Source organism: Puma concolor, chromosome E4 (assembly GCF_028749965.1).
Source record: "Puma concolor isolate L17-30 chromosome E4, mPumCon1.1.hap2, whole genome shotgun sequence".
Classification (NCBI taxonomy): domain Eukaryota; kingdom Metazoa; phylum Chordata; class Mammalia; order Carnivora; family Felidae; genus Puma; species Puma concolor.
The window spans coordinates 30,313,110-30,333,991 of record NC_141683.1 but is presented as its reverse complement, the minus strand read 5'-3'; the positions used below and the strand labels follow the sequence as shown (position 1 = coordinate 30,333,991).

Here is a 20,882-nt window from a genome sequence, read left to right as displayed (position 1 = left end):
ATAAGCTGCTTGAGTGTCCTTACAACATGGCAGCAGGATTTCCCCAGACCAAGAGATCCAAGAGAGAAGAAGCAGAAAGCTGCCATGCCTTTTATGACCTTGTCTCCAATGATTAGCTTATGGACACTGTCCTTTGTGCTTTTTTCTTATTCTTTAGAATTGAGTCTCTTTTTTCCATCCCAAATTCAAGGGAAAGGGAATCAGGCTCTATCTTTTGAAGGGAAAATTAAAGAATTTTGAACATATTTTAAGCCACCATGTCACTTACTCTCCTTGGGCTGGCAAAGACGTTCTACTCTCTGCTCTCTTGTGTTGTATGGTAGGTATTACATTTACATCACTGTGACCCCATCATTCTTTTATTCAATTCATAATGAAAATTACTAGTAGAAATAATAACACACACACACACACACACACACACACACATACACAGACTATGGCCTGGACTGCACACAGTCAAAGTTGTAATGGATAAAAAATTCCTTAGAGAATCACATCTTTTTAACAAAATTATAGGTATAAAAATGTGACTCAGGGAAATTGAACCTGTTAAAAATAATGGCCACAGAAGAAAACTTACAGTAGCAAGTTGCTGTTAGAATTTGATATAAACAAAAGAGTCATACAAAAAAAAAAATCTTGGTTGTAAATTTACATGGAAAAGAACTAATTCCGGTGAAAATAATCTCAGGAGAACATTAAAAAAAAAATCAAAACAAAATTGGGACTGGTTTAACTACAGAGCAGAGATGGTTGACCAAAGAACGAAATTAGTCTAATGACACTCTCTCTGAAAACACTATCTTCACAATCAGCATTGTTGGTATAATTCTGATTAAAATGCTTGTGTTAGTACATAGAGTAAAAATGTTCTAGAGATCAAAACAGTGGAGGCTCAATAGTTCTGCAGACCAAACACCTGTGACAGGGGAGCTTGGCCGGCTCTGTCAGTAGAACATGCAACCCTTGATCTTGAGGTCGTGGATTTGAGCCCCACATTGGGTGTGAAAATTACTTGAAAACAACAAAATGCCTATGACACTTTATCTACATTACATGTCCTTTCGGTGGGGTGGCAGTGGATGAATAGCTTTTTAAAGTTTAACATCTAAGGCAGAAACTGGAAATGAAAAGATTGACAGAATTCACTACAGAAAAACAAGTACATCCAAAAGATGCAGTAATTAACATTACATCAAAAGAGAAATGATCACTTGGAAAGATGACTGTATTTGACAGAAAAAGAGTTAATATGTTTAATGTCTATCTCTCACAAATCAATATGAGAAGAAGACAAACACCCTAATAATAAATCTTTGGTACAATCTTTCTGAAGGGCAGTGTAGCATATATATCAAAAGACATACAAAAATGACTTGGCAATTCACATTTAATTTATCCATACCTAAGAATAATCAGTGAAATAGGCAAAGGTATACTTTTGAGAGCATTCCTTATGGCAGTATTCCTAAAGACAAAAAATATAGAAATAACAAAAATATCCTATAATAGAGGCTTGGTTAAAACCTAAAACGTAGAGGTGCCTGGATGGCTCAGTCCAAGTCATGATCTCACGCTTCCTGAGACTGAGTCTTGCATTGGGCTCTGCACTGACAGTGTGGAGCCTGCTTGGGATTCTCTCTCTCTCCTTCTCTCTCTGCCCCTCCCCCACGTGTGCTCATTCTCTCTCTCTCTCTCAAAACAAATAAAAAACCTAGAAAAAAGTTTTTAAAAATTAAAAACAATACACCCATATGATGAAATTCTATTATGCATTAAGTTGATGTTTTAGATGAGTATTTATTAATATCCCTTGATATTAACATCAGGGTGCCTGGGTGGCTCAGTCAGACTCTTGATTTCAGTTCAGGTCATGATCTCATGGTTCGTGAGTTCGAGCTGGCATCGTGCTCCAGGCTGGCAGTGGGGAACCTGCTTGGGATTCTCTGTCTCTCCCTCTCTCTCTCTCTGTCCCACCCTCCCCCTCTCTTTCTCTCTCTCTCTCTCAAAATAAATAAACTTCAAAAAATAATAATATTAATATCAAGGTCTATTAACTGTAGTATTACATAAAAGAAACAAGTTATAAATGGGATGTACAATACAAGCTCGTTTTAGTAAAAAATGAATGCAAGGATAAACAAAGCCTGTCTCTGGGTGATGAAATTATAAGTGTTTATTTTTTCATTTGTTTTTTGTTTTCCTTTGTTTCGTTTCATTTTTTGAGAGAAAGAGTGCTCATGCACAGGAGAAAGAATATTAAGCAGGCTCCATACCCAATGCAGAGCCCACTGTAGGACTTGATCCCACAACTGTGAGCTGAGCTGAAATCAAGAGTCAGATGCTTAACCAACTGAGCTACCCAAATGCTCCAGCTTTTTTTGTACATTTTGCATTGTTTTAATTAAATTTTTAAAAATGTTTATTCTTTGAGAGAGAGAGGAGAGAGAAAGAGAGAGGACACAAACAGGGGAGGGGCAGAGAGAGAGAGACACAGAATCTGAGCTGTCAGCACAGAGCCTGACGCAGGGCTCGAACTCACAAACTCCAAAATCATGACCTGAGCCTAAGTCGGACGCTTAACCAACTGAGCCACCCAGGCGCCCCCATATATATATATTTTTTTTAAGAAATGACTGGATTCCTTTTATCATGAGAGAAAAATTGTGTTTTAGGTATAAAAAATGCACTCACTTGCAATTAGAAGGATGTTTTCTAATTTTTTTTTTTGTATTGAGATAGTGTTCCTTAAGTTATTTATGGTATTTTCCTGCTTTTAATGAAAAGAAAAAAACACACTTAAAAAAAAAAGTGCTGGCCAGGATTTGGGAACAGGCTGCGGTTATGTCCACCTTCTTCTGATCCCGCCCCCACATTTCTGCTCCCATTTCCCACCCCCACCCCAACTCTAAAAAGTTAACCGCACTAGCGAAAGTGGCCCATGGAAGATAAACAGTAACATTTATTTCCAGTGAAATAAAAACTTAAATGGTGTAAGGGTATCCAACCCGCTTGAACCAACCGCTCTATGTGGATATTCACAAAAACATACAAGACTCAGTGGGGGAGATAATTGTTTCTGTTTGCGCACATCCAGGTGGTTCCTAGTACTTTCAATTCCAAACAAATAAAATATTCCATTTTATTTACAAGTGGTCATTATTCTGAATTATGTCCACCAGTGTAATATAACAAAAAATGTTTTAAAATACAGTAAGATATAGGTTTAAGCAGATTTTAAGTGGATTAGCGAAAGCACGAGAGTATTGCTTCTATTTTTTTTTTAATTTTTTTTTTCAACGTTTATTTTTTTTTGGGACAGAGAGAGACAGAGCATGAACGGGGGAGGGGCAGAGAGAGAGGGAGACACAGAATCGGAAACAGGCTCCAGGCTCCGAGCCATCAGCCCAGAGCCTGACGCGGGGCTCGAACTACCGGACCGCGAGATCGTGACCTGGCTGAAGTCGGACGCCCAACCGACTGCGCCTCCCAGGCGCCCCGTATTGCTTCTATTTTTAAGGAAACCTCTTTTATTTTGGAATGGTGGACGACTTTCTCAGCACATTTGCTTTTCTTTCCTTTTCAATTCCAGCTTTCATTTTGAATCACCTAAAAGTGAAATGTTTAGGGCAAAAATACGTTTTGACTTCTCTAGCTTCCATAAAGAATACCATTTTGCATGCCACAAGCTTTTGCCTTTTCTAATTCCCAAGTCAAGCTGTAATTTTCCTCTTCTAGTTTTATCCAGAACCTTTAAATTAGCAACATAAGAAACTAAACAGGAAGTTACATTTCTCTGATCTAGAAAGTTAGGAGGAAGATGGGCAACAGATGAGAAAACTAAAGTAGGAGAGGGAAGCCACCATATCTTGTTCCCGTTAATCAAAATCATACATTCAGAATTCTCCTATTATCCTGACTGAAAAGACCGAACATCAGAAAGAAGTACAGTATATTTTTTCAGCTGTCTGTAGATCATCATGAAAGGAATGATCATTGCCTGTGTCTACCAGTAGTTCTAAATCTATTTTGAAAGAGGTCCACAAAAGTTTAAGCATAGCTAACTAGTGCTTTAAAGGAAGATTTGATTTACATATTTAGTGGCCAAAAAACCCCCCACAACAACTTAGCCTTTAGGCCGTGACTTGTTCAAATACCAACATGTTTGAAAATACCAACATATTTGAAATTACAATAATAACTGTTTCCATAGCAAATATGATACACAAAAACAACAGATTTTGGCTTTGTTTTTCTGAATGCTGTTTGGAGCCAGTTTTGTTTAAGAAGCTAATCTGGAAGTTCAGTTGACTAGAGCCGTGGCCTCCAGACTTTGGGGTTTCACAAAGCAGCCAAGTTTCCTAAATGAATGAATAAATAAATAAACTGGAGAGTAATGAACATAGGGTTATTAACCTTTTATTTTACCAATGAGGATACAATAAAACACCATCATAATCAATGATCACCATTATTTCACAAGAGAAAGGACATTTTAACAGGAAAAAAAAAAGCGAGAAGGGACTAACCTCATAATCAAAAAAATAAAATAATCCTTAAGAGGAAAAAATTAGTTTTATGAAAAAATTATTACATTTTCTCAGTACATATTTTAATAAAACATAATAGACTAGTATTCAGGAACCCCTGAGAACCACTACAGTATTAAGGAGATCAACTTTCCGTTTTTTATTCCCATATAAGCTAGTTACGTTATATTGATCTGTTCCGTGGGTCTAGAATGTGTGTTAATATGTTTTTTTTTTTTGTCTGTTAATTCACTGATTCTTTCAACTATTCAACAAATACTATGTGTGCTCTATTATATATTAGGCACTGAAGGAGATTATAAAGCAGAATAAGATTGTCTCTTCTCTTACGGTACACAGAAAAAGTTTTAATTCGAGCCCAAACATACCATAACAGAGCACAAATAGATCAGGGAAACCTAGGGACAGAGGGCAGGGAAAGCTACACGGCACAGGTGGCATTTAAGGTTTAATTGTAAGATGAGATTTTGATGGCTTATGTTGGTCTGGTGGAGGGCATTACGGAGGAAGGTGAAAATTATCCAAACCAATAAAGCTTGGAAAGGATCAAATATGTTGAAGATCTTGAGAGTAATTTGGCTTGCTATGAATAGGAGAGTACTGGGGAAATACGGTTAGGCTATTTTGCAGAGAATCTTCAAAGTCAAGGCAAAGGTTTAGACTACATCTAGGAAGCAAGGCATTGCCACCAAGCAGATGAATGGGGATGGAAAGACTACTGAACTTGAGATCAGGAGCTGTGACTTTCAGTGTTAGCTGTATTCTTCCCATGGAGGCTTGAGAAATTCTTTTAACTTCTCGGAGCCCCAATTTCCCATCTGTAAAATGAGATTAATCCCTATGTTACATGCTATTTTACATGCTAATGAAATTAAATATGATACAGTATTTGAATGGTCTAGGACAGCATTGGACATGCAGTCTGAAACCATTAAAGTGAATATTGTTGAATCATCAAAATTCAGGTTTAGGAAGATGATGGGTTTGAATGTGTGGGTTCAAAAAGAGAAACAACAGAACAAACTGATGGTTGCCAGAGGAGTGAGGGTGGGAGATGGGCAAAATGGGAGAAGGAGAGTGGGAGGTACAGGCCTCCAGTTATGGAATGAATAAGTCACAGGGATGAAAGTATAGCATAGGGAATCTAGTCAAGGGTATTGTAGTAGTGACCAGTGGTGACATACGGTAGTTACACTTGTGGTGAGCACAGGGTAACATACAGACTTACTGAATCACTATGTGGTATACCTGACATAATGTAACATTGTGTGTCATCTATGCTTCCATAAAAACAGTAGAGAGAGAGAGAGAGAGAGAGAGAGAGAGAGAGACTGAATGGGAGTGAAAGAGAGGGGATGAGAAATTTGGGGGAAGAGAAATGAGTAAATGGAAGTGAGAGCTATTTGGATGGCTTGCATGGAGAGAGGAGAGCTTCAGGATGATGACGTTTAAGCATGGAATGGTGCTCTTTGCAGAATTTGGGAGACTGTGGCCAGAAGCCCTGTGAGAGGGCAGTGTGGGGAGTTTGTTTTTGATTGTTCAATTTGAGGTCCTAGGGCTGTATCTGGGTGGAAATGGCCAGCAGGGTTAGGAAGTTAGGAGAGGAGTGAGAAGTTGAGACATAGATTAGGGAGTCACCTGCATAAGGATGAGTGAGAATTGAAGCCATAAAGACACCATTGCAATGGCAAGAGCGGAGTGTCGAGGAAGGTGGGGACCAAGGACTGAGTTTTGAGTAGCTCCTCTACTGGCTGGGTGAGCAAACAGAGAAGGTGCGAAAGGCAGCAGAGAGGCGAATAGGAAAGAAAGACCAGGGTGAGAAAGGCCAGGTGTTCCCAGGAAGGCCATGGGGCCTGAGGGAAGGTAGATTTAAGAACAAAGGAGCACTCATAAGTGCCACATGCCGCGGAGGCCAAAGACACAAGAGCAGAAGGATCAAAACAAGGAGCTCATCGAGGACTTTTGTGAGAGCAGTTCAGTAGTGTGGTAGGAGCAGAAGTTACACTGCAGGAACAAGTGAAGAAGTTAGCTAAAAATATATGCTAATTTATATTTTGAATAAGTAATAATGCTTATGAATCAAAAGCTACCAAAGCATAAAAACAGAAAACTAGGTCTCTCGACTACTCCTCAGTTTCTTGTGCATTCTTCTAGGAATATCCAGGGTAATTCCATGAATACATATGACTTTTATTTTTTTATTAAAAATTTTTTTTAATGTTTTTTTTTTTTTAATTTTTGAGAGAGAGAGAGAGAGAGAGAGAGAGAGAGAGAGAGATATGTCTTGGAAATCTCTCCATTTGTTGCAATGGATCCTTACGTGAAGGGTCGCTCCCTTCCTCTACTGATGGGCATTCAAATTTTTTCCATCAAGAAGTTGATAACCCAACCCGAAATCTTCCTGGTTGACTAGGTGATACTCTACAACTCTAGATCTTGATGACTTAAGTGGTAGGACTCCTGTATTTACTAACAAACAGCTACACCCATCCTCTTCTCTCATCCCAGTGTTGATTTGGTTCTTGCCTTCATGGAAGGATTCCATTTCCTGCTCTGTAACCCCTCCTAGCTTTTCCCAATAGTCTCATCATAAAGCTTTCTGGAAATAAAGAAGTCACCCCTGCTCAAAAGATTTAAATCCTGAATGCGAGGCATCTGATTGATTTAGCTTTTAGTTATGATCTCGTAAAGTATATCGATGCCAGCCTCCCACTGAAGACTGTTGGCCCTGGAAGTATCTTAGAAGTTGCCCAAACCCACCTCTTTGTTTTACAGCAGCGGGAACCAGAGAGCAGAGAAGTGACATATGTTCCCCCGAATCGTATGGCAGAACAGTAACGGAACCCAGGGTCTTTACTCCCAAACCAGTGTTTGACCCCGAGCCAGACCTTGGTTTAAGTAGGGGATACATAAAGGAAAAATGTCTTTGGGATCTGGGAAAATATAATGCTGTGCCTGGGAACATGAGAGCCAGCATTCACTTTCCAGTTTGGACTGATTCACAGTACTGATTTGGGGAAGTCATGAGTTTCAGTTGCTCAGTTACACATTTGGCCTCATACCACATGGGCCATGCAGAAACTGTTGTGAAGGTTGATGAGGTAATCCTTATAAAATTCTGTTAGCTATTCAGATGGAAGCCACAACTGTGTCCAGAAATGATAGAATGCTGGATATACAGCATAAACTTTTCAATCCCATATTGGTTTATCAGATGCTGCAAAACTTCAGCCAACCAAACATCTTATTGTCATCAGCTTAATCTTTTCTCCCCCTCTATTTGGTCATTCATATATACATGTTTATTTACTTATTTTGAGAGAGAGATAGAGAAAGTGGGAGAGGGGTGGGGGGGGGGGAGAGAGAGAGAGAGAGAGAGAGAGAGAGAGAGAGAGAGAGAGAGAGAGAGAGAGAGAGAACTCCAAGCAGGCTCTACACTGCCAGCTCAGAGCCCAATGCAGGGCTTGAACTCATGAACCATGAGATCATGACCTGAACCGAAGTCAGATGCTTAACCGACTGAGCCACCCAGGTGCCCCTCTTTGGTCGTTAACCTGGTTGATTGTGCACCTGGGCGCTAAGAATGCAATGTTGAATAAGACAGCCGAGGAAGCAAATTTTAAATGAGAAAATGTGGGGATCTCAGGGCCAAGAAGCCCAGCTCTCCTTCACTGTCCTGTCTGTATCTCTACAGGCTAGAAGCCTTGTTTCTTCACTTATAGAAATCTTCAGTGTGTCCCCTCAAAAACAAAGAAACAAAGTACTACAAAGTTATTATTATTTTTTTTTACTTATTCTAATTCCTTGAGTTTCAAAATCACACAAGGTCCTCACCATTTACTTAAATCCTCTGCACCTTGGTTTCTCCATTTGCCAAATGAAGATATGTAGATTGTGGTGAGGATTACACAAATGTAGAAGTGGGCCTGATACAAAGTACTCAGTAAGAGTTACCCTCTATGGCTGTAACCATTTGAAAGTGGATGATAGTATATGTAAACATGCATTCAATTAAAAAATAACTTTGTAGTGCTTAATGGTTTCTTTGTTTCTTTGTTTTTGAGGGGATACACTGAAGATTTCTTTTTCTTCAAAAAAAATTTTTTTACATTTATTTATTTTTGAGAGACCGAGCACACGTGGGGAAGGGGCAGAGGGAGAGAGAATCTGAAGCAGGTTCCAGGCTCTGAGCTGACAGCACAGAGCCCAATACGGGGCTCGAACTCACAAACCGTGAGATCATGACCTGAGCCGAAGCCGGACGCTCAACCGACGGAGCCACCCAGGCGCCCCTGAAGGTTTCTGTAAGTGAAGAAACAAGGCTTCTAGCCTATAGAGATAGAGACAAGACAACGAAGGAGAGCTGGACTGCTTGGCCCTGAGATCCCCATGTTTTATCATTAAAATTTTGCTTCCTCGGCTGTCTTGTTCAACATTGCTTTCTCAGCACCCAGGTATGCAATCAATATTAGCTAATGAATGAATGAATACATTTATGAAATCTGTCCAAAGCCAGAGAAACGGAGGATGGCCACAAAGAAGAAAGTCTGGCTCACATCATAGATTTTTCCAGGAGAAAGGAAATAGAGAGAAAGAGAATTATATATGTAGGAATAGTGTAACTTGCCTAATGGATAAAGAGTCAATTGCTGGAGATAAAAAAAATAAATAGCTGTGCAGTTGGACATGCTGGCCCAAAGAATCATTGGGTTTTGTTTTTGTTTTTAGTGAAGTCAGGTATCTTAAGAAGGTAGTGGAGAGCACTCGATTTTGACAGTGGTATTCTGCAGAGATTTCCAATTTTTAAAAGAGATCATTCTGCAGGTGTCACAAAGAACACCCTATTAGAGTGTCCGTCTCCCTGAAAATGAATCCTTCTTCTTTGTACTCAGGGTGTTTCTCTGTTAATAATAGCCTCCTACGATGACCCCAAGTTTCACAGCCTCCCTGAAAGTAAAAGCTGCTCTTTGTGTAGGCTGCCCTCCCCCCCCCCCCCAAACACACTCCTCCCCAACTGGGGTCATGGTAATGCCATTGCTACTAAATGTATCACCACTGAATCAAAGGACAAGTCAGAGCAACTGTCTTTGTTTCCTTCTCTTCCTCATCATGTTTATTTAGGTTGAAATGGTTTTCAATAAAATTTGACAAGCATTTACCCAGCACCCATTGTGAACAAAGCACTGTGCTAGGTCACATATGCAACATAAAGTCAATTAGGCATGGTTTCTGGCCTTGAGAATCTTGTATTGACTTGCAGATTATTATGACTGGCAAAATGTTTCAGTATCTCTCTTCAACATGTCCAGGCTATAGGTTTCTCTTAATTTGATTTGTTGCTCTAGAATTCAGTTGAAGGTGGATTTGAGTACATTGGATTTAACAGAAGTCTTGAAAAAAACCTTCTTGATCCCTCAGCTAGATGTTCTCTCTGCACTTTATAACTCTTATAGCACTTACCTCTTTTACATTGTATTATATTTATCTATGTACATGTCAGCCTTCATAATCCAGGGAGAGAACAGGAACCGGGAAAGGTGCCCAAGGAGTGGAGCCAGAAGACTGGTGCTTGTTTGGGAAGGCAGACCCAGATATGAATCAGCCATGAAATCTTAACCTCTATGACCCTCATTCCTGCATCTAGAATTACAAGATAATAATAATTCCTATTTCGCAGAATGGATATGAAAATTAAGGTAGTTAATGTGAATGTGCTTTGTAAACTAGTATTAACATGTTAATTTTCTTATCCCCTATGGGACCTAGCAAAAGGCCTTGCCTATGAGGAATATGTTTTTAATATTCATTAACTTATTACAAAATGACATCAACCACCTTATGGTGGATTCTCCTTCTTACATTCATTTCCTAGCCCACATTATTAGCAAGACTTATCGGTAGTGCTCTAGTAGGTTTAGGGTGGGGTAATTGCAGGGATTAAATGGGATCAAAGGGGCCTGCTTGCTGGCGGAGCTACCCTTTTGGATTGTGGGGTCCAACGCCCTTCCCCTCATACTTTATATGTCTTGTTTCTATCTTAAGGGCAGGTAATGTCAGGGAGGCCCTAGTAGTTAAAACACGGGCTTTGCAGAAGGACAGTCCTGGGTTCAAATCTTGGATCTGCCAGTTTACTAGTTGTGCGTTATTGGCTAATTTTTAAATTTTTCTGAGCTTTGGTTTTCTCACCTGAAAAATGAAGAACACAGGATTTTTCAGTAATTAAAATTAGATAATGTTTGGGGCGCCTGGGTGGCGCAGTCAGTTAAGCATCCGACTTCAACCAGGTCACGATCTCGGGGTCCGTGAGTTCGAGCCCCGCGTCAGGCTCTGGGCTGATGGCTCAGAGCCTGGAGCCTGTTTCCGATTCTGTGTCTCCCTCTCTCTCTGCCCCTCCCCCGTTCATGCTCTGTCTCTCTCTGTCCCAAAAATAAATAAACATTGAAAAAAAAAATTTAAAAAAAAATTAGATAATGTTTTAAATGCAAAATGAGGAGGAATTAGTGAGTCACATCACCTTAAGCGTTAACTGCAAAGACATCCATCCTTAGTCCCTAAATGTTAATTGAGCAACTACTATGGGGGCTGAGCAATGTACAGGTGCTGGCGAAAAACCCTGTCACCAGTAGGAAAGACAGCCCATGAGAACAGGGTGCTCTGGGAACAGTAGGGGAACCTATGTGACAGCCCTGATTGGGATGTGTCAGGAACTGTCTGGGAAGGCTTCTTGGAGGAAGTGATCACTGTGAAGAGGCTTGTCAAGAAGGAGTAGGCCAGGTGGACAGAGGGACCACACCGAGGACACGGAGACCTGAGAACACGTGCCCTTTTGGGAAAATGGAGAGCAGCTCTGACAAAATGAAGCCATACAGGTTTGTCGATGCCAGATCACGGTGGGTGGCAGTTTGCTGTGTGAAAGAATTTATGCTTTATTTGGAGGAAACAGGCATTGGCAGATGCGCTCCCTCACCTAGAGAGAGCGCTTAAACGGAGAGCATGGAGTCAAGAAGACTATCCTGATGTAATGAAACTAACACAGGTGTGGAGCCTCGCAGGTTCTCAATCCTGGCGAAGCCCCGTCCGGGTGTGACTGCATCAACGCAGCCAACGCCATTCATCTCTATAATTTCGTGGTCAACCAGCGAGGACGCCTAACCCTGTAGGGTCACCTCGAGCTCTAAGCGGGCTTCACGCACCTCAGCTTCGCAGCAGGCTGTGTGACCCATAACAAGCATTTTAACAAATGTCAGCGCTCTTTGCCTCGCCACCGGGTCGCTAAAGTACGAGAGCGATTGCTAGGCCTTTCCCTCCCCTCCCTTCCTTCCCTTTCCTCTTTCAGCAGTGTAAGCAGCAGCCGCAGCAGCCAAACGCCAGGGACGAGGAGGAGGATGTCCACTCAGGCGAGCGCTCCGAAGCGATGATTAAAAAACAGCCGCACCGAAGCCGGGGCGCGGGCGGGAGCGAGGCTGGGCATGCTCAGAGGGCCGGGCTGGCGCGCGGCCGGGAGCTGGGCGGCCGGAGGGAAGCGGGGCGGGGGCGCAAGCCGGAGCGGCGCCGGCGCGCATGCTCAGTGCCCGCATCTGCTCGCTCCATCCAGTGCGGCAGCCGGAAAACCGCAGCGGCGGCGGCGGCGGCGGCTGACGGGGAGCGACCGAGCCGGGCGGCAGAAGGGGGGAAAAAATACGAGGGGGCATAGCGGATAAGGCAGGACTGAGAGCCCGGGATTCACGGCCTCTCGCGGGCCGCCGCCTTCGCCGTCCGCAGGGAGGAAGGCCCGGGAGGCGGCGGCGGCGGCAGAGACGGCGGCCGGAGAAGGAGGAGACGGCGACGGGAGGGGAGCGCAGAGGAGGGGCCGCGCCGCCGGCGGCCTGGGAGCCGCAGTGATTTTGACGTTTTCCTCCGCTCGGTCTCCGGCGGCCCCCGACCGGGCTGCGCTGCGGGGGGGTGGGGAGGGGGCGCCCACCCCGTCCCGCGCGCCCGGCTCGTCCCTCCGCCCGCCGGGGCCTGAGGGGTCTCCGCGCTCCGCGGGAAGGGAAGGGGGAGGCGGGGGCGTGCGGGCACCGCGATGGCGGGGACATTTTCCACAACGTGATTGTTAAAGCCTCCCCCCCCCTCCCTAAAATTCCGGGCCCTTCCAGCCTCCCCCCTCCCCCCCAGCCCGTGTGACTAAACGGAGACAAAGGGGAGGCGGCCTCGCTCACACGCGCGCTCGCGGGGCGGGTGGCTCGGCGGGGCGCCGGCGCGGGGCGGGCGGACGGACCGACGGACGGACGCTGCGCCGTCACATTCCTATGCCCGGGAGGAGCGGCGGCGGCTCCCGCGGGAGGCGGCAGGCTCGCGGCGCGGACAGCTGAGCTTCTCCTCCCCCGTCGCCGCCCGGGCGGGCCTCGCCCCGGCCCCGATGGTTTGAGCCCTTCCCTCGTCCGCTCCCGACCCCCGCGGCGGCGCGGCCACACCATGTGAAGGTTAGAGCCCGGACCTCCCGACGAGCCGCCGTGAAAGATGGGGGATGCTGCAGACCCCAGGGAGATGAGAAAGACGTTCATTGTTCCAGCCATCAAGCCCTTTGACCACTATGATTTCTCCAGGGCCAAAATCGCCTGCAATCTGGCCTGGCTGGTGGCCAAAGCCTTTGGGACAGGTAAGTGGCGTCTTCCCTTCCGTCTTTCTCCTTAGGATGTACACATCCCGGTTGTTTTTTTTTGTTTGTTTGTTTTTTGTTTTTTGTTTCCGATCAGCGGATGCCCCCTCGGTGCGTGTGTTCTCGCACAGGTTCAGGGAGATGATGGGGGACTGGGAGGACGAGAAAGAAAGGAGAAATTAGGCAGGTTTGGTCTTCGGCCAGGTGCTCCTGAATGGGCAGGTGGGATTTTACCCAGATTTCTTTTATTGGGTAGCAGAGGTGTTTTGTTGTGTTCAGTAAGCTGTCTTGTCTTGTTTTTACTTGGGGCGGTTTTGTGGTTATTTGCCTCGTCGTGCTGCGTACATTTCCCCCTCGGTCATAATCGTGATTACACCACCAAGAAATTTGAGCTGGTTTGATTATTGAAGGACGTGGACGGCACATAGTACTGTATTGATTTTGACATTTGTAATGATGGCTGCTGTTCAGGCTTCCTAGAATGTAAGGTGGCCTGTGTCGAAGTGCAGTGTTGATTTTTGTTGTCATTCTCAAAGCCTGTATCATCCTTCCCTACACATTCCAGGCTCTATTAAACCAGTTACTTAAAACCAATATTCAGCTTGCTGATTGTGCGATGCTATTTTCATTCCCTGTTATCGGTGAGATATATTCCTTTTACCAACGGTATCTTGGTTTCATAAATTAAGAGAAACAAACACTCCCTACTATGGGATTTTTTTTTTTTTTTTAATAGTCGAGTTTCTTTGAGGGCATGTGCTGTTGACACAGATTGTACAGTGGGGTAGCAATTAAACATTCTCTCCGTTACCCAGTCTTTGCAAAATAACAGGAAAAGGGCCTCCTGTTGTAATTCCTTAGCTGTTGCTTCAGGAGCCCATGTTGTAGAGCCCTGAAAAAATTAGAGAGCTTTTCATAGGAAGATGCTCGTGTAAGGAAATTTCCTCTGATAACTTCAGGGATCATTTAAGGTTTCTCTGCCCTAGTTAATAAAGTTTGGATGTGTAAAATATTGGTTGAAAAGTTTCTCAGTTTTTGCAGATATTTCTCCAGATGTTAAATAAATCTAAGTTTGGGTTTTTTTTTTTTTTTAATTTTTTGTGGGAGGAGAATGACTTATTTCCACCCTGAAGGCTGTGAAAATATGGGGGTTAATGCTTTCGTTCATTCTTCTTAAACATCATCCATAGCTGGATGTTTTCAGAGCTGCACATTTTAGTTAACTAGCAAAGGAATCTCAGTGTTTGGGAAATTATTTTAATTCGTTTTGAAGGAAACTTTAACGTGATTTTATGTTTATGACAACTTTGTTTTATTTAAATTCTCATATTTTGATATTGAAGTAGAAAGATGTTAAGGTTTTAAAACTGGCATCAGGAGTAAGTGTAATTGAAACTCATCTTGAAATAATTTACATTTTAAAGATTTATTTGGAACTAAATGTGTAGAGTAACACATAGGAAGGAAGAAGCACAAAGTGTCCGTGTATTTTTATTTTCTGGCACCATTGATATCAGCAATGAGAATAATAGATGTATTTTGGTTTTAACGTAAGCAGCATGCTGAAGCTGATATCCATTTGGAGGAGAAATGAAAGCTATTTAAGTATTTTGGAAAGACAGAGGGAAATTTACGTGGCGACCTATGTGGAAAAGCAATGTGTATGAAATGGAAGGTAGGGGAATAACACGGATACTTTCTTTCCTTCTGAAACTGAGAGGATGCTTATAGTACAGATGTCAGAATGTTGCCCTCGATTCACAAAGGCTACTAACCAGAAAATGGCCTACTTTCGGGATATATGTCAGGCAAGTTTGCCAGATTCTGGACCGCTTGAGGAACACATTGAACACACTTAAAAAGAAAGGAAGTGAAAGGAATCTAATATCAGTGGAATCTGTTGTGTGCCAGGCACTCTGCTAGATGCTTTGCATGAAATTATACATTAGGGATTCACAGCAAGTCTGGGATGTAGGAGTTTGTTCCCCATTTTTAAAAAATGAGGATGCCAGTGCACAGGGAGGTTAAACAACTTTCCTACTATCACACTTTTAGTAAGGGTGGAGATACGTTTTCATTTGACTGACTCCCAAGGGTATGGCATTGGTGGGGGCAGGGTATACCTGCTGTATGCCTAGTACTTTAAGTACATTGCTTCATTTACTCCTACAGCAACCCTCGAGGTAGATACTGTTCTCATTTTACAGATGAGGGAACAGGTTCAGAGCTTTTAATTTGTTTGAGATTAAACATCTGGCAGGTGGTGGATTTTGCATGCCAGCTCAGGTCTTTCTGACTCTGAAGTCTTTGCTCTTTATACCACTGTGCAGAGTGTGAAAAATGTGCACATAGTACATGTTAGAAGTCTTATTTATTTATTTTTTTATTTTCTTTAAAGAGTGGGCAACTCTTAACATACTCTCCGAAGGCTTAGATGAATATTATTGGTACTTGGTTACATTTGCCTTGGCAACAGTTGGAATGGATAAAAAGATCATACTCAAAATGGAATGAGAACCAAAGTTAGAAGACCTTAAGAGGGTGACTTAGTAACAGAACTTAATACGTTATTGAGAATGTTATGTTTGTACATTTTGTTTATTCTTTAATCAGCAGACTTTCAAAGTGTACATTTATATGGAGTGAACAGAAGAAAAGTCACTTCATTTTTTTTATGTAATTTTTTTTCTTCATTTTCTGCAAACATTTAAGCAGCAAATGTTAACAGACAATGTATTTCAAAGGTATTACCTAAGGGTATTCAGTTAATCTTTCAAAAATATTAGCCCAACTTGAAGTTGTGATTTACCAAATTGCTTCTTTAACGATGATATAAGAATCTTCAGTTATTAATTTAGTTTTTTTCTATGAGAAACTTTCTAACTTTTGATATATTAAAAAGTAGTCAATTTTAGAATCATATGTGTTGGAAAAGTCATTTAAAATGATAGCTAGAAATCAATGATGGACATAGAATGAAGTTATTGAACCATACAAAATAAATAAAGCACTAGTATTGTAATACCTAGAAAGCAGTTGGAGTTTTTACTTCATTTGAAGACTTATTTCTGAAGCTTTGAATTATATTCTTCTCATTACATTGAAAATAGCCCAAATAGCCCAAATCTTAATAGCTTATTTTGTAGAATAACACAGATACAGTTTTGATCAAATGAAGAATAAGTTTGTTTAGATGAATTTTAATAAACAGATGCTCATTACTTGAAGCAAATTCCAAAAGGGCAAGTTAAGCTGTACTGTCTCTGCTGTATTTGAACAGCTTAACCCATTTAAGCAATGATATTGCTGAGTTTGCTTTAAATGTTCTGCTCCTCTAAATCTTTTAGGGAAAATGGTGGGTACAAAACCTCTTTATGAAATTCTTGAATTTGAAATTCTTAACATGGAATTTAAGGCCCACTTCCTAGTGTTAATATATCATTTCAACTTTATCAACTATCATTCTCCCTTTAAAAAAATTTTTTTTAATGTTTATTTGTTTTTGAGAGAGAGAGAGAGAGAGCGAGAGAGAGCACAAGCAGGGGAGGGGCAGAGAGAGAGGGAGACACAGAATCTGAAGCAGGCTCTAGGCTCTGAGCTGTCAGCACATAGCCTGAACTCAGGAACCGTGAGGTCATGACCTGAGCTGAAGTTGGACACTTAACCAACTGAGCCACCCAGGTGCCCCTTATTCTCTCTTTTTAAAAAAATCATTCTCCTTTTCATACTATTTAGTTTAGTAGTATAAAATCATTTGTCCAAATACATTTTGCTGTCAAAATCCTATGTAAGCTCTAATTTATATACATGTGTAGGTTGTGATGACAACAGGTGGCATTGTGGTTAAGAAAGACTAATAGCAGAGAGGCCAGTTAGGGAAGTTATTGCAGGAGTTAAGGCAAGATATCAAGAAAGCTTATAGTAGAGTGGAAATGATAAAGCTGCTAATATTTATTAAGTACTTGCTGTGTATCAGGCACTTTGCATGTATTACATAATTTTAATTCTCATAACAGCTTTTAAGAGATGGAAACTATTAATCATTCCAATTTTACTGATGAGGAGAATGAAGCTCAGAGGTTTAGGGAACTCATCCAGAGCCATTCAGTTTATAGAGCTTGGGAGGGACACAGAGAGAGACGGAGACAGAGAATCTCAAGCAGGTTCCAGGCTGTCAGTGCAGAGCCCAACTTGGGACTTGATCCCACGAACCATGAGATCATGACCTGAGCTGAAATCAAGAGTCTGGACAGACTGACTGAGTCACCCAGGCAGCCCCATGTTGCCCAAATATCTTATCTGAGAAATCCAATAAAGTAGGTAGCTAATAATGTAGATATGGAGTATGATTGGTAAGTTGAGGATAGAAATAATAATTTCAGGGTCTTCTGTGCATAAAATGTAACTGAAATTGTAGTAGATGTGAGGGTGATGGAATGTAGGGTAGTGAACACTTTACTTTGAGAGGGGGTGCTGAAGAAAAGGAGGCAGAATTAAAGCAATCAGAGAGAAAGAGAATTAAGAAAGTATAATAATACTGAGGCCCTGGAAGGAAAAATTTCAAGGGGGTGGTCTCATTAACAGTGTCAAATGCTGTAGGTTTTTATTTTGTTTTTATTTTTTTAAAGATTTTATTTTATTTTTATTTCTTTTTTCTTTTTTTTAAGTACGCTTCATGCCCAGTGTGGAGCCCAATGCGGGACTTGAACTCATGACCCTGAGATCAAGACCTGAGCTGAGATCGAGTCGGATGCTTAGCCGACTGAGCCCCCCAGGCACTCCTAAAGATTTTATTCTTTTAAGTAATCTCTACACCCTGTGTGGGGCTTGAACTCACAGGCCCAAGATCAAGAGTCACATGCTCTACTGACTGAGCCAGCCAGGCGCGCCTATAGGTTTTTAAACCATGCATGCCGTTCTGATAAGGGAGATGTGATACAGGTTGTGACTGTAGTAGAGTTCAGGAAATATATAAGGGCCATGTAACTGGAATGGTGACATTCAGAGGGAGGGAGAGGTAGGGAGGGGGAAAGGGTACCACCAGCGTCAGTGATCTGTGAAGGAAGACCTCTGAAGTGGAGGTGGTAGTTAGACTTGATCCTGAGGTGAGTCAGGCTGAATGGAAAGTAGGCATTGTAGATGGAGGAGATAGTTTGTGCAGGCATGGAGTTCTGAAACCAACATAGACCAGTAGGATTGGGGAGGTTTATGTAATGAAGTGTAGTAGGAGATCCAGCTTGAAAGGTAGATTGGAACAGAATTGTTTGAAGAGCCAGGTTAAGGAATTTGGTATTTATTTTGTAGATAAATTATTCTAGGCATATTGGATTGAAAAAGTGCTATGACTAATTTGTTAAACACATACTTTGTGCTAAGTACAATTTTGAACATTTTATATTTATTATTTCTTTTAATTCTGAGAATGACCCTATTAAGTGGAAACCATTTTATTTCTTCTATAACTCTAAAGCAAGGTTTCCCAACCACAGAACTATGGGCTGGGTAATTCTTTTTTGTGGAGGGCTGTCCTGTGCATTGTAGGATTTTAGCAGCATCCTTGGCCTAGTTGACAGTAGTATTCTCCACCGTCATTTCCAGGTGTGACAACCAAAAATGTCTCCAGATTTTCTCAATGTCTCCTGGGAGGCCAAATGACCCCAGCATGAGAACCATTGCCATAACGATTTTAAAATATACATGCAATTTAAAAAGGGTTTTTGTACATTAAAGTCCAAATTAATTGTAAGACATCCTGATTTCAGAAGTATTCAAATGGAACATAAGAATTTAGGAAATTGGATAGTTTGCCCTTTTTGTTAATGAGCAAACAGCTTTAGAGGGCTTAAATAACTTGCTTTTGATCAACTTGTAAGTGGTGGAACCAGAATTATAGTCTAAGCCTTTATGATACTAAAATTTGTATTTTAACCTCTATGTTATATATGCTTTCTGTAGTTCATCACAATTTTATTTTTTTAATGTTTATTTATTTTTGAGAGAGAGAGAGAGAGAGATTGAGTGCAAGCAGGGGAGGGGCAGAGAGAGAGGGAGACACAGAATGCGAAGCAGGCTCCAGGCTCTGAGCTGTCAACACAGAGCACGATGTGGGGCTCGAACCCATGAACCGCGAGATCATGACCTGAGCCAAAGTCAGCTGCTTAACTGACCAAGCCACCCAGGAACTCCAGTAGTTCATTACAATTGTATAGTATTGGAAGTAAAGGCATGAATGCATGAAAACCTTTCAAATATAAGTGTTAAATTTGTTTTGCAGAATTGAAAGTTTATTTAATCTGGGGCACCTTGGTGGCTCAGTCCCTGAAGCGTCCGACTTTGGCTCAGGCCATGATCTTGCGGTTTGTGGGTTTGAGCCCTGTGTTGGACTCTGTGCCGACAGCTCAGAGCCTGGAGCCTGTTTCGCATTCTGTGTCTCATTCTCTCTCTGCCCCTCCCCCACCGTGCTCTGTCTTTGTCTCTCAAAAATAAATAAATGTAAAAAAATTTTTTAAAGTTTATTTAATCTTCAACAAACCTGGTATTTGATAAATTAGTACAGAAATATAAAATATATTTAGCATTGGTCTGTCATTCAGAGTCTCCTCCCCCTCCCTAATTTAGTGCAGAGATGAATACTTATTTCGGTTAATGGAAATTCCATCTCTTTATCTAGTTTTCCATGTATACTAGTTTATGGACCTTTTCCATTGGTACATTACAAATAATAATACTTTATTTATTTTTAATTTTATTTTTTTAATTTACATCCAAATTAGCCTATAGTGCAACAATGATTTCAGGAGTAGATTCCTTAATGCCCCTTACCCATTTAGCCCATCCCGCCTCCCACATTCCCTCCAGTAACCCTCTATTTGTTCTCCATATTTATGAGTCTCTTATGCTTTGTCCCCCTCCCTGTTTGTATATTTTTGTTTCCCTTTCCTTATGTTCATCTGTTTTGTCTCTTAAAGACCTCATATGAGTGAAGTCATATGATATTTGTCTTTCTCTGACTAATTTCACTTAGCACAATACCCTCCAGTTCCATCCACGTAGTTGCAAATGGCAAGATTTCATTCTTTTTGATTGCCAAGTAATACTCCATTGTATGTATATACCACATCTTCTTTATTCATCGATGGACAACAAATAATAATACTTAAATGTTACATATTTATTAGTAGTGACAAGCTTGGTGCTTTAGCTGAGATAAAAGTTGTTTTCATTTATGACATTGATCACTTTCCATCCTGTGCCTTGCATGGTTTTTCCTTTCCTTCTTTAACATTGATTCTTCATCAACATGACATTTTAGATTAAAGGCCTGTACAGTAGTATCTTTGCAGTTCTCGTACTACCACTTATTCCCTTTTTTTTCCGGGGCATTTTCCTGAAGTACTCTTTGTCTTGGTTTCCCTACTTGCTGCATAGTCATGGTAATAAGCATGTGTATGCTGCTTTGAGTTCACTAGAAGAAAAAATTGGGAAGCGTTAGAATTTATCAGTCTCGCACTTAGGCTACCTTTACATATTCTGTGCACAGTGTGGAATGGGATTATATTTCTTATAGTAACTTCAGAGAATTATTTTTATTGAAAGTAGTTTTCACTACAAACTAGACAAACTAGAGGCTGGGCATATAGCAGTAGGGAGGCCACTGAGCTCGTTCTGTAATCCTTACAGCTGTACTCCGT

At 41.5% G+C, this 20,882-nt stretch overlaps 1 protein-coding gene across 8 annotated transcripts in view; it reads left to right on the top strand.

The window, feature by feature from the left end:
- Positions 1-12,806: 12,806 nt before the first annotated feature.
- CAMSAP2 (calmodulin regulated spectrin associated protein family member 2) overlaps positions 12,807-20,882 on the top strand; it is a 113,386-nt gene continuing 105,310 nt past the window's right edge. For 5 of the 8 annotated variants that reach the window (XM_086693325.1, XM_086693323.1, XM_086693321.1 and 2 more), the window contains exon 1: positions 12,807-13,191. In XM_086693325.1, the coding sequence (XP_086549451.1) occupies positions 13,126-13,191 (66 nt within the window). In that variant the 5' untranslated portion in view covers positions 12,807-13,125. The remainder of the gene's footprint in view (positions 13,192-20,882) is intronic. The other 3 variants (XM_086693324.1, XM_025920965.2, XM_025920966.2) reach the window with 2 other exon arrangements.